Consider the following 13,780-nt stretch of genomic DNA (forward strand, 5'->3'; position numbering starts at 1 on the left):
GAAGGGGGGCAGCCATTGGCTGTCTGCGGGGAGGGGCGGGGCTGGGGCAACGCGCGAAGACTCGAAGCGGTTCCGTGAGCGGCGGGAGCGCCGGGCGGAGGCCATGGCGGCAGCAGCGGCCCCGGGCCCCGCCGAGGTGAGTCCTGCCGCTCCGCTCCCTTCCGCACAACCGGCTGGCGGGGATGGCTGTGATCCGCGGCATTCCAGTCCCTTTGCGATTCCTTTGGCTGTGGCGCGGTGTAGGGCTGGGAGGGGTAGCGAGGGGCACAGAGCGCGGTAGCGGCTGCGGTGGCGGTGTCCCCTCCTCAGCTGCTCTCACGGCTCGGGGGTGGCGGGCTGGGTGGTGGCGGGCTGGGTGGTAGTGGGATGGGTGCAGGCCGGCAGCGGGCGGGAGCCGCTCAGCCTCCGCTTCCCCCCGGGCCCTTGCGGAGCGCGGGGAAGGCTGCGGCGGGCCCGGGGCATGCCGGGAAGGTGGCGGGCTGGGGAAAAGGGGGGGACAGGCGGGGTGGGGGGGTCCCGGGTCACAGGAGGGGACCCCAGAACGGGCTGGAGAACTTCCAAGGAATGCCCTGTTTAATGAGGGTTCCTGTTGAATGGGCTCAGGTGAAATGCGGAAGAGGGAGAATCAAGTTTTACTGTTCTCATTATTTTCAGCGTTTTAATTAATAATCAGTGATAAACCAGGGGGGTTTCTTTTATTTTTCTGTGCACAAGCTCGCCTTAGGCAAAAGTTGGCGTCGTGTAATCTCACTTCATGTAAATAGCACTGCTTAAAGCTTCACAACAGTACAAGTGTCCGTAACTGGGTGTCTCTGGGGCCAGCCAAGGTTTCAGAGTGGAGTTGGACCCCAAGAGTCACAATAAAGAAAATTTAATTTTGCTTTGCAGCTCCCATTAGAGGATTTGAGTTCAGGCTTGCAGGAAACCCCGGACACTGACTCAGATAGTGGGCAGGGCAGCTGTGAAACAGCCTCTCCAGGACCCTGCAGCACTGGGACAGCCTCTCTCCAGGATGGAGGTGTGTAGTGACTTTGATTTCATAGAATCCTAGAATTGGCTGGGTTGGAAGGGACCTCAGAGATCATCAAGTCCAACCCTTGATCCACTCCCCCCGTGGTTCCCAGCCCATGGCACTCAGTGCCACATCCAGGCTCTTTGGAAATCTCTCCAGACACGGAGAATCCACTACTTCCCTGGGCAGCCCATTCCAATGCCTGATCACCCTCTCCAGAAAGAAATTCTTTCTCATCTCCAACCTAAACCTCCCCTGGCACAACTTGAGACCCTGCCCTCTTGTCTTGCTGAGAGTTGCCTGGGAAAAGAGCCCAACCCCCCCTGGCTCCAACCTCCTTTCAGGGAGTTGGAGAGAGTGATGAGGTCTCCCCTGAGCCTCCTCTTCTCCAGCCTCAACACCCCCAGCTCCCTCAGCCCTTCCTCACAGCAATTCTGCTGGATCCCTTCACAGCCTCCTTGCTCTTCTCTGGACCTGCTCCAGCACCTCAATCTCCTTCCTGAGCTGAGGGGCCCAGAACTGGACACAGGACTCAAGCTGTGGCCTCACCAGGGCTGAGCACAGGGGCAGAATCCCTTCCCTGCACCTGCTGGCCACGCTGTTCCTGAGCCAGCCCAGGATGCCATTGGCCTTCTTGGCCACCTGGGCACACTGCTGGCTCCTGTTCAGCTTCCTGGCAATCCAGACTCCCAGGTCCCTTTCTGCCACTCTGTGCCCAGTCTGGAGCTCCCCATGGGGTTGTTGTGGCCAAAGTGCAGGACCCGGCACTTGGCCGTGTTAAACCTCATCCTGTTGGGATCATCCCAACTCTCCAGTCTGTCCAGGTTTATTTGTTAAAAACCTCTAACATCAATTTGGATCAGCTCTGTGATGTGCTACAAGATGTGGGATTTGAAATTTGAGTTAAAGCTGCTTTGCTGTAGGTGTTTACATCTATGGAATTTAACAGATAGGTAAATTCATGTTTAACTGATTGACTGGTAATCAGCTTGTGAAGTTTAACTTTCCATAGCATGCATAATTTATTTTCTTTTAATATATTTTGTCAGATTCAGAGGAAGAGATTTTTGTACGTAAAAAAGCAAAAAGCAAGAAGGTACTTCAGGACAGTGAGAGTGAAGATGGAGAGGATGATGGCTCCTTTGTGCAGAATGATGCTCTGGGTGGAGACAGGGAAAATGAAAAGGAAAAAGAGAATATTACTGCCCTGAGGAACAAGAAATCTCATCGAATTCTCCAAGGGCTGGTGGATAGTGATGACAGTGACACTGGTGACCAATTGCAGATTGAAAACCCTGAAGCAAGCAGAAAGTCTGGCTTATCTGAGAGTGAGTTGGAAGAGGAGAGACCTCTAAAATCAGGGAAAAAGTACAGAAAACCTAAACAGCATGAACATGATTTTGAAGAAGAAAGGGCAGAAAAAGCTGTTGGAAAATCAAAAAGAAGGAAGGAGAAGGAGAGAAGAATAGAGTGCATTAAACAGCTGAAAAAAGAAAGGAATCCTAGAGCAGAGGTATATTTGTCAGGAAATCTCAGATGTTTTTCTCCACTAAGTTAAATTTATCACTGCTGTGCTTCTTTTGATATTAATCTTAATGTCAAAGAACTGGGTTCTTTTCTGAAATGACTTACACAAATACTTCTTTCTTCTGGGAAGCAGGTAGATGGTGGTGAGAAGTATCCTTTAAATGACAGTGGGTGTCTCCTTGATGATAAAGAACTTTTTGATAATGGCTTGGAAGAGGAAAATGATTCCCCCCCAGAAGATGAAGAGTCTCTGGAATCCATACGAGCAGCAGTAAAAAACAAAATCAGAAAATACAAGGTAAACATTTGGTATGATAGAAGACTTGGTTATTTGTGGGGAGTTTTGTACCTGAGTGTGTGTTGGAACCCTTCTTGACAGTGGTGCCCTTCTGCTCCTGCCACAGAGGAGCGAACATCCTCTGCCCTTTTATCCCAAAGGGAATTGCCCTGGAAAGTTATAAAGATAATGCTGCAGCAGATGCTTTGAAATCTCTGTAAGTTGTGTGTAAGATTTGTGTTAGTTTAGGGGCATCTTTGCTGGTTTTGTTGAGCAGTGATGATTCTGTACACTTTTCACTCGTGACCTCTTTGCCCTTTGCAGTCTCTGTGTATCCCTACAAATAACTGAATCTCTCTTTCTGCACTGTAGAACAAAGAGGAGTTTTCTGAGGGTGAAGGCTACAAACATCTATTTGGTGATGAGAATGAGGAACCTGTATTAAAAGAGCCAAAAAAGAAGGTGAAGTATTGTTGGTTTTAAAGCTTTCCATTCTTGCAGTGACTCAAATGCTTTTTGTATGCAACTGTCCCATGGTTTGGTGATTTGCTGTTTCAATCTTTTATTAACTGGCTGCTCTATTCTGACTCCTTTATGCCTGGAAGAGAAGAATAAGCTATTTAGTATAGACAGCGACCAATATTTTGTTTTCTTGCTTCAGAAGTTTTTCTTTTCTTTGCTTAAGGAACGGAAAGCAGCGAGGTTAAGTAAAGAAGCAATTAAGCAGCTGCATAGTGAGACCCAACGACTTATTAGAGGTAAAACTTAAATTTTTTGGATGTAGAAGTGCATAAACTATTAAGAAAGTCAGGGGAGAAATTGAAAGAGTTTGCCTGAAAGGCTTGATCATTCTTTCACCTTGCATAAGTTATCCAGGGTTGCAGGGTGCAAGACAATTTTAAATTTTCTTTCTCCTCCTTTCTCTGGTAGAATCATCTGTGTCTCTCCCATATCACCTGCCTGAAGCCAAAAGCATTCATGAGTTCCTCAAGTGCAGACCTCGACCAGCATGCCAAGGAAATGCCATGGCATTGCTGAAGTAAGGACTTAAACTTTCCTCATGTTTTTCTCATAAATTTGGAGCATATCCTGACTTTGCTTTTGAGGGTAATCCCTTTGCAAGCTGTAGGTGTTGTTTGAGGTACAGACCTGCTCTGTGTGTGGACACAGCTTGCTGCTGGTTTGACTGGAGAGTTTTATTAAGAAATATTTTTAGTCTTCCTTAATTCTGTGAGCACCTGGGAATAAGGAGTGTGTCACTGTTAACAAAAGGCAATGGTACCACTGGAGTAATCAGAGCCTGGTAGTAACTCCAGATGAAGCAACGTTCTCATGCACAGTTACTTCAGTGTGGTTTAGACTGGACTCTGACATTTTACTTGGACTACTTCTGCTTTTGAGTTATCTGTAATAAAATATTTAAGGTCCCATAGTCTCAAGATCTCAGGAGTTTCATGCTGTGATGATGTAACAGGTACAAATGCTTTATTCTCCTTCCTTAGCTCCTCAAAATGAAATTTTCCAGGCCTCTGTCCTTCATCTCTTCCTACACATTAGTGACAAGAATGAGAAAATTCTTTCTTTCTCTCTGAGTTTGTCCTCAGCCTCTTCTCCCCTTTCACAACAGCCACAGGTGAAATATTTTTTTCTGCCTTTGTTAGGTCCAATAAATACCAACCATCCCTAGCTGAAGAACCTGCAAACACAAAGAACTTGAGCACGGGTTGCAAAGCTGGGCAAACAGAAGGTGATCAACCAGCAACTAATGAACCAGAAACCAGCCTTGACAGAGATGTTGATGCTACTGTGAGCAAACCTCCTGCAGATGTAGGGAACAACTTGAGAGAAGACTCTGCTGAAAAGCCCAGGCAGGACAGTGATGATTCCTGCATGGTTGGGTCTGCACCAGCAGACACAGAACAGCAGCACGGGAGCTCCCTGAGCACTGATTGTAGTGAAGAGAAAGAGAATGAGATTCCACTGGCAGCTGGAGAAGATGGCCTGGAGCAAAGAGACAAAATGGTACCAGACTCAGAATGTGAGAAAAGCACCCAGCAAGTGGGGCCTGGGCTGGTGGCACAGGCTGAAAAAGTGAGGAAGTCCAAGCTGGAAAAACTTCGTGAGCTGGGTATAGACCTGTCCATCAAGCCAAGGATCTGCTCTGACAATGAATCCTTTATAAATCTTGATGAGTCTGATTCAAATAAAGGTACCTCTTTTATTGTAATCCTGTCAGGTCTGTCCAAGTGAGCAGAGTTATCTGACTTGAGCTGGGAAATCTCTTGAGGTCAGGTGTGTTCTCTTACTAGTACAGATTCTTTGTCTAATGTTAATATCCATTTTCTTGTGGATAAGGTAATTTAATAGTAGCTAATATTAAGTGCAAGTTACAGCAAAAATATTTGGTAGTGGTTTATTGTTTTATTAATAAAATAGAATGGGTTTGCAAGTTTGTTACTGTTAAAGATTTAGAGTTTTTAAGTAACTTCTTTAACTTCTTCAAGACCCACTCTTGATACAGCTTTAACACCAAGTGCTTTTAAATGCCATCACATTAATTTAGTTTGCATTTTGACATTTCATTCACATGTATTTAAAGAATTGGAAGCCCTGAAAGCACGTTTCCTGAAGCATACTCTGCGAGCCTCAAAATCCAAAGCTGAACGGGCCATAAACATGACAATTATTAGGAAGGAGACCACATCTGAGGGAAAGGAAGAGCTGAAAGCAGATGTGGTACCAGCAGTGTTAGCTGCAGAGAGCCTGGATGAAACAGTCCACACAAAGCCAGGTTGGTTTGGGAGGAGATGTGATCATGACTTGACTGCAAAACACTTTGTCTATACTGCAGTTTCTAATAGCATTGTATATATTTGCAAACAAAAACATCTGTGGAATGTGATTCTCCCACTGTATCCATTTTAAAAGATGGATTGTTTGGCAGGTTCTGTGGGCTTGTGTTATTTTCAGCTGCTCTTCATCATTTCACATGCTGTGGCACATCTGCCCATGGCTATTGGGTGCTCTTGTTCCTGAGGGATGCAGCAGAGAGACAGACCCTGCTCTTGTTTGGAGTGCTGTGCCATGGCATTGATGGATAGTGAGGGATCTTGATGATTCCTGAGACTGTGAAATCTCATGATGGAGCTCACTGAAACTCATGGACATTGCTCTTAGAGCTGGCATGGAAAGATTCATGAAAAGATTTCAAACATGAAAAGATTCATGAAAGGATTTCAAGTCACGAAACGATTTCAAACCAAGTAATTTAATTCCCTTCTTATGTGTGCAGTTACCTTGGACTGAATGCTTGAAAGCAACAGAGCTCAGGATTTACTGCAGTACACCTGATGTGTTTATTTATTCATTTATGTCCAGGTGAAAAGCTGCAGGTGCTGAAGGCCAAACTGCAGGAGGCCATGAAGCTCCGCAGGACCGAGGAGCGTCAGAAGAGACAAGCACTCTACAAACTGGATAATGAGGAGATGCTGGAGGAAGAAGAGGAAGAGGAGGAGGAGGAAGAGATGACAGATGAATCTGAGGAAGAGGAAGAAGGCAATGAGGTATTTCCTTTATTTGTATAAACAATATTAAAAGCAAATATAGCACCTCTGTGTCAGCTGTATCAGAGTGGAAATAAGAACTGTGACTCACTCAGCTTCATCCTCCCTGTGCTGAAATGTTTTCTTGAAAAGTATGCAAGGGAGTTGATGGATCAAAGCAATTAATCACCACCTCTCTGCTGGGGTTGGGGATGTTTCTTTAGAACATGGAATTTGTGCTTGATGAAGCAGAGGAAGATAATGAAGACAGAGAAGAGAAACACGTTGAAGATGGAGATAAAGAAACTGACAAAGAATCAGTTGATGGAGAAAAGCTGGAGAAGTCTGTGCACTGTGATTCTGTTCCCAAACCACCTTCAACAGAGTCTACATTGATGCTTTTTAAGGACAGCTCCTCAAAAATGGGGTAAATAAACCAAGCTTTAAAAATGGCAATTGAAAAATTGATGAATACCCAGAGAAGTTTTGATTTGAAGTACTTTTTTTGCAAGTATTTTTTGTACCTTGTTCCACTATTTCTATGTATATTTATATGTATTTCCTTTTAAAAAACTTAATGACTGTGATTAAGAGAACATTGTTTCTTAAAGTGTCCTAGATGTATTTTTGTGTGCTGCCTTGCTTTTTGCAATTAGCTTTGGCAGACAACAGTGATTCATCTTGCATATGTTGGCAAATAGAGTTTATTTCATGAATTGCAGATATTGTCTTCATGATGAGAAACCTGAAATGGAAGAAGCTGCAGACAAAGGATCTGCCAAGTTAGGTAAAGTAGAACTATTCCTGCAGATTGCATTTTTCCATATGGTTCATGTAGAATTCTGTTTGAGATTGGTATTCAATATGTTTGTTATTTCATCACCTGTATTGCTTTGCAGTTTATAAAAGTTCAGACTGATGAAATAAAATGTGAGGGCTTGAAAAGAATAGAGGGAAAATAAAGTTCAAAGTGATACTGGAAAACATGCAGAAACAGAAATTGGTAAGATTAAATTCAGTAAAATAGTGCAATTTGGATCCTCTCTGAAGAAAGAAATCCAACAGAAGCACAAAACAATGAATTTTTAGCAAGGTGACAGTGTTCCAAAACCATATCTTGAGCTTTTACTGGATCACAAAAAGCCAAACCAAAACAAAAAAAGAAAAACCTAATAAAAATAAGTTAAGCATAGTATTTAACTATTTTTTTTTCAGAGGATGATGATTCCTTTTCTCTACCAACACTAGCAAAAGAGAACAGCCATAACAGCAGCTTTGAGTTGATTGGCTCCATGATCCCCTCTTACCAGCCCTGCAACAAACAGATGTCACGGGGAGGGAACTTTCTCTCTGCAGCAGGAGGTTTCAGGTCTCCTTCCCCAGGTTTTTTCAAAACAAGCCTTATCAGCTCTGCTTCCAAGGTAAGGCTCTCAGTCCTGTTCCCATCATGGGTAGGGAAGGAATTCATTTTATCCTGCTTGTCACATCTGTCAAATAATACCAGGAGAAGGCATATAGGAGCCAAATGCTTACTCTATGTGAGTAAGATTCAGAAAATCTATCCCTGGAGTTTAAGATGCCTTGCTTTTGAATTCTAGGCTTGTAAAACAAATAACTTGTGTATTTTTATACTCCTTTGACTAGAGCTCAGGAAAGATGTCCGAGCCCTCTCTTCCCATAGAAGATTCCCAGGATCTGTATAATGCCTCTCCTGAGCCCAAGAGTTTATTTCCAGGGGCTGGTGAGTCACAGTTGCAATTTTCTCTGGAAGATGACACGCAGAGCCAGCTGCTTGATGCAGATGGGTAAGTAGTGGGTGTAAAGGATGCTGTTCCGTGCCCTTTAACAGAAACAAGATGTACACAAGCAAGATTTTTTTCTAATTACAGACTTTCTTCCAGGTTCTTGAATGTTGGACAGCACAGGAATAAATACCAGTCCTCAAAGCACCCTCTGACTCTGGCGAGTATGGATGAGAACGCAATGGATGCCAACATGGATGAGTTACTGGACCTGTGCTCTGGCCAGTTCAGCACTCAAGCTGAGCATGTGCCAAGTACCAGCAGCAACAAAAAGCAGAACATGGAAGAACTGCTCAACCTTTGCTCTGGAAAATTTGTGTCTCAGAGTATGTCCTGAAATCTGGTTTTGGCTTTGCTGGTTACTCAATTTATAAGCTTTATGCTGAGGTCCTCTTTATTTCTGGTCACTAATGCAGAATGTAGAACTCCTGAGACTTCTGTGAGCTCTAAAAGTTTGTTGCCTTTGTGAGAACAAGCTAACTAACATCTAGGATGCTCTGTGACAGTTTGAGACTATAAATACATCTGTCTAATCAATTGCCATCTTACTACTTTTTGTAGCAGGTTCTCCCACCTGGGCATCTTCTGTATCTTCCAAGGCAGAAAAGGACAGTGACGTTGAAGATCCAATGGCAGAAGCTCTAGCTCTTTGTTCAGGCTCCTTTCCCACAGACAGGTTAGCATTGTTCTTCCTAAAATTACAGAAGTTTTTGGTGGCAGTTGTCTTGTTTCACTCTTACTGTGTTTTCTTGGTTGCCATTCACTCCAAATGCTGTAAGCAGAAGTGTGTTGTGTTGTGGAGGTGAGGAGAAGGAGCATTGCAAATCACTCAGCAATCTCCCTGACTACTGCTTCCTACAGCCACTGGGGAGGGAAATTCTTGTTTTTCACTGATAATCAAAGAAGTGTTGAAGAACTATCACCAAGCTGAGAAGACTGTTAGAATGTAGGACCTTGGGTTCCCTTCTGGGCTGCTGCCAAGCTACAGAAATGTCACAAAATGTTTGTACTTCCATGTTCTCCATTGGTTTAACTGGAAATGTGTTTGGCTGCCTGGCTGAAAGATAATGAATCTTAACAAATGGGAATGTCAGGGGTATCCCAGGGGAATTTTAGAGGGATACAAGCCCAGGATTTAATACTTGCCCCATGGTCTCTGCAAGTGAAGACCTGAGGTCTTAAAACATCAGTGTTCTTGGGGATTTGGAGCATTTAAAGCTCAATGCTCTCGAGAGATTGTAGCTCCTTGAGCAGCTGTCATGATGGTTGAAATCTTGCCTTGTATTATTGTGAGGCCATCATTGGAGATGAAATGAAAATGTGCATTTCTTTCATTTACTTTCCCATAGGGAAGAGGAAGATGAGGAAGAGCAAGAAGAACTTGCTGACTTTCGGCTCGTGACGGATGACAACGCCTTTGATAGTGAAGAGGTGGGGACTGAGGGAGCAAAGCAGCTGCAGCAGCACTCTGACTAAAAGAACCCCATTTATCTACTTAATTTTTTGATATAGTCAGTAATGCAAAGTATCCTGACTTCCAGAACAAGCTACCAAAAAGCTTTGAAGAGCAATGTTTGGATCATTTAAAATACCTCCTTTGTGTTATTTGGTGGATAAAGCATCTTGGTATAGCAAATATCTGAAAAAATCTGTTTGTGTTTCAGTCTGTGTCTATCAGCTGAAGAACAGAAGAGGCTGCTATTAATAAGTAATCCACTTTCAGAAATTCCTTCATTTCTGAAAACTGTCTCTTTGGCAGGACAAAAAAAGTGGGGATAGTGATGCTGAAGAGGCAGAACTGAGTGATGAGGAAGAAGAACTGCTGAGGCATAGACAGGGCTTGAAGAAGAAGCTGTAAGTACATCCCTTTTAGTGTTATAATTGCCAGACAGAAGAGAATATGAACAGCACTAGAAATTTAGTTTGCAGTTATTCCCTCTCCAGCACTAATATTCCCATGGTGCTGGCTCTGGCTGGTTTTTTGCTTTGGTGCTGTCACGTTGCATGGGTTCAGCTACCTTGCTGGGGGGTTGTAGAGGATTTCCATAGTTTTCATTATAGATGGAAGTCAAAAGGCCACAGTGCATAATAAAGATGAAACATAATTTCCCTTTTAGGATATGTGTTAAATTCACACCAAAAGATATAATCTTGCTTTCAGGAGATTTGTGTGATGAGTATTGGTCTAGCAAACTGAACTCTTGCCATGTTCTTTTATAGAAAGCTGCAGGATTTCATGGAAGATGAGGCAGAGCTGTCAGGGAGTGATGTGGGCAGCGAGGATGAGTATGATGGTGAAGACCTGAACGAGTATGAAGAAGATATTATTGATGAGGAGCTGCCTAATGAAGAGGAATTAGAAAGCCAGATACAGAAGTTCCACATGTGAGTGACAATAATAATAATAATATGTGTGTGTGTGTGATGTGCAGTCATGCTCTGGGGTACAGCCTGTCCCAACCTCCCTCTCTGTTGGCAGGAAAGCCATGCTTGATGATGACAAACGCCAGCTGCGCCTCTGCCAGGAGAGGTACCTCCTTGATGGGGACCTGCACAGTGATGGCCCTGGCAGGATGAGGAGATTCCGGTGGAAAAACATAGGTGCTGCTCTGATCCATAGCTTGTAGATGGGTGTGAAAGGTTGGGGAGAGAGTCTGGGTGTGAAATAGCACTGGATAGTCCTTCAGAAGTAAATAAACAAATCAGGTTGGGAGGGTCTGGTTTGGGGATTATTTTTTTTTTTTTACCTGTTTTATGCTTTTAAAATTGATACCTATTCTTTTTTTTCCTTGTCTAGATTATGCTTCACAGATGGACTTGTTCCAGAGAGATTCAGATAATGATGATGAAAGTGAGCAGTTTGATGAGACAGAGGTGAAATGGAGGAAAGAGCGATTTGAACGGGAGCAGTGGCTTCGTGAGCAGGTATCAGTTCCCTTCAGCTTTGCTCAGTCTTCCTCTGTGCCACTGCTAGATGTGAAATTGTTAGCTCCTCAAGTTAAACTCTGGAAAAAAGTACTGTTCATAAAGGTGTCTCTGTTTTTAAATTGTGAATTCTGCTATTTCTCTTCTTCCCAAATCGTTCAGAGAGAGAAGCTCATTTGGGAGAGGCAAAACAGCTGTGTTCTGAAACAGGTCCAAATGGGGATGATAAAGTGTCCAAGAAATTATTGCAATAAACTTTTACAGTAGAAAGTAAATAAAAATGAATATATAAATTTACTTAATGGAAAGATTTGGTCTACTTATAATAATAAATAACATTCATTCTTAATACAAACTTCTTCAGTTTTACCAAGTGTCTCCTCTCTGCTACAGAAGGAAAAAAATAAAGACCAGGAGGAGGAGGAAGAGGAAGAAATTGGTGAAGACAGCCAATTCATGAAACTTGCAAAAAAAGTAACTGCCAAGTCTCTCCAGAAGAAAGGTAAGCCTACTTTTATTGAAGGAGCAATCAGAGAAATAAACTTTAACTTCAGTCTTCACTAGTCATGGATCAGAAGACTCCTTTGACAAGTTTCCTGATGCCCATCCAAGCTCCTCTCTTCCAGAACTTGAAAAGCTGAAGGTATAAAAGCACTGAAGACAGAGAGCTGCTCATAAAAGAATTTGATGCAGTTTTTTTTCCCCTACAGAATTTTCTGTCTGTTGTAAATTTGAAGTTCTTTAGTTTTATTATAAAATTATATATCCCCTCAAGTGAGGGCCAGAAACTGACATTTCCCTCTTTGTCCCTGCTAGCAAGCCCAGCAGTGGTGGTACAAGACACAGCACTATTGCCCAGGAATCCCTTTGAAGCCTTCAGACCTGCCAGTGACCTCCAGGTTGGTAACTTCTGCAAAACAGCATTTTCAAGCTGCAGCTGTAGAACACAGCAAAGTCAGCTCCCCCATTTCTGGTTGGTGTGGGACTGAGTACCATTTTACTAGGGAGTCATTTTTCTATTAAGAGTAACCTGCTAAAGGAGCTGTCTTGTTGGTGCAACTGGTTTAACACAGCTTTTCTTTGTTCTTCAGATTAAAAATGGGTCTCTCTTGAACAGACCTAAAGCTGTCCTTCAGAAACTAGCAGCAATGTCAGATCTTAATCCCAATGCCCCACGGAATTCAAGGAACTTTGTCTTTCACACACTTTCCCCAGAGAAGAGTGAAGAGGCAAAGGAAAAAGCAAAGCTTCAGGTAAAGATTTGTGTGGAAGGTGCTGCCAGTTTGCAGTTTATCCAAACATACACCAAGCACTGCCAGGCAGATCAGAGCATTCCTGGTTTAACTGTTCTCTATGATTTCATCATTTGGCACTCACACCAAATAATTCTCTGATAACTCAGAATTTAAACTTTCTGGAGATTCTGGATGGTCTAATGTATCCTCCTGCCCTCCAGGTGAAGAAGAGAGGTCCCACTGCAGCAGTGATGTCTCTGGCCAAGAGGCCCAGGGGAGACAGCCCAGAGGAAACGAGTCAAAGCCGAAGCATTTTCCAGTACTTGGAGAGCTGAGTATTCCTGTTCAGGGCCTGAGGTTGTTTCTTGTCTCTTTGCCAGCTGTGGTTTGTTTGGCAAATCTGCCAGCAGCCATGGGGAAGGTGAACAGATTGCTGCACATTCTCCTGCTGCCACTTGACTCCACCAGTTGCAGTCATTTCCAGGCAATGGTCTTGTTCATTCCCCTTTGTTTTCTCTCTGTGCTCTGTGGCAAACGAGAGCACAAAACCCATGCTTGGTTTGGAATGAAATGGTCACTTGGTCTTTCCCAAGCATCAAGGAAGCTGGCACTGGGTGCTGTCCTTGCAGGATCACACTCTGTGCTATCTGAAAATGCCACTGGTGGCTAAAGCAGAGAGGAGGGAGGTAATTCTGTGGGTTTAGGTAAAAAGAGAGCAGGGGGACCTGTGGCAGGACTTGCCCTGTGCACACTTGCAGTCTGAAGGTGGCTGTGGCTTCCTCCAGTGTCCTGTATTCTCCCATGTTAAGTATTTATTAGCTTGGCATTTTAAGAAGCTCTAATTTATATTTGAAATGTACACTTTTAAAAAAGGTCCCAGGCTTTTGTGAGGCAGTATGATAAGGATTTTATTCCAGGTTTTTACTGCTGCTTGTATTCTTACACCTGTGTGTGAATATGTGTTTGTGTGGAGAGAGGAAAGAGTGTAAGAGATGTGGGAGAGGAAGAGGCAGGTGTTGGTTTTTTTATTTGGGGTGTTTTGGTTTGTTTTGGGTGGTGGAGAATGTTTTTATTTTTCTCAAATTAATACAATTAATACTCTGAAATCATCCATTTTGGGTTTTTCTGTGCAAGCTGCACTCATCTGGGAGAAACCATCCCTTTCTGGCCAGACAGTAATTAAAGACCTTCTCTAGAATGAGGAAATTGGATAATAAGGAACCACCATTCCCAAAACCTGAGACAGAATATACAGCATTTCTGATTACATGTTGAATGAGTTCAAATCCTGAGGATGCTGAGACAGTGGCCTGTCTCTCTAGGACTTGATGTCCCATACTCAGAGTACCAACTCTGTTGGAGAAATATCCCAAACTGTAAATTTTGTAACATCAAAAGCATATGCCTGGTGTGCTATGTGTAAAATAATTTACTGTACATTCTGTTTATAAGTAATTATG

The 13,780-nt window shown here is 43.4% G+C and overlaps 1 protein-coding gene across 1 annotated transcript; it reads left to right on the plus strand.

The window, feature by feature from the left end:
* Positions 1-103: 103 nt before the first annotated feature.
* On the plus strand, positions 104-12,680 carry CLSPN (claspin). Its single transcript, XM_030464244.1, has 25 exons — positions 104-136; positions 889-1,018; positions 2,062-2,525; positions 2,673-2,837; positions 3,189-3,278; positions 3,502-3,574; positions 3,747-3,855; positions 4,478-5,025; positions 5,416-5,607; positions 6,195-6,379; positions 6,583-6,785; positions 7,081-7,145; positions 7,574-7,779; positions 8,003-8,163; positions 8,260-8,486; positions 8,722-8,836; positions 9,510-9,591; positions 9,920-10,014; positions 10,381-10,545; positions 10,640-10,761; positions 10,958-11,085; positions 11,479-11,587; positions 11,902-11,984; positions 12,177-12,338; positions 12,542-12,680. Exons 1-25 carry the CDS (start codon positions 104-106, stop codon positions 12,653-12,655), a joined length of 4,026 nt encoding a protein of 1,341 aa, XP_030320104.1. The 3' UTR covers positions 12,656-12,680.
* The last annotated feature ends 1,100 nt before the right edge of the window (positions 12,681-13,780 follow it).

The sequence above is a fragment of the Calypte anna genome, chromosome 23 (genome assembly GCF_003957555.1).
Source record: "Calypte anna isolate BGI_N300 chromosome 23, bCalAnn1_v1.p, whole genome shotgun sequence".
In the NCBI taxonomy this organism is placed as follows: Eukaryota; Metazoa; Chordata; class Aves; order Apodiformes; family Trochilidae; genus Calypte; species Calypte anna.

Excerpts from the sequence above, each read along its gene's own strand:
- CLSPN (XM_030464244.1), top strand. The coding sequence starts at position 104 with ATGGCGGCAGCAGCGGCCCCGGGCCCCGCCGAG. Across the intron at positions 8,487-8,721 it reads TGGAAAATTTGTGTCTCAGA|CAGGTTCTCCCACCTGGGCA; the intron begins GTATGTCCTGAA and ends TACTTTTTGTAG. Across the intron at positions 8,837-9,509 it reads GGCTCCTTTCCCACAGACAG|GGAAGAGGAAGATGAGGAAG; the intron begins GTTAGCATTGTT and ends ACTTTCCCATAG.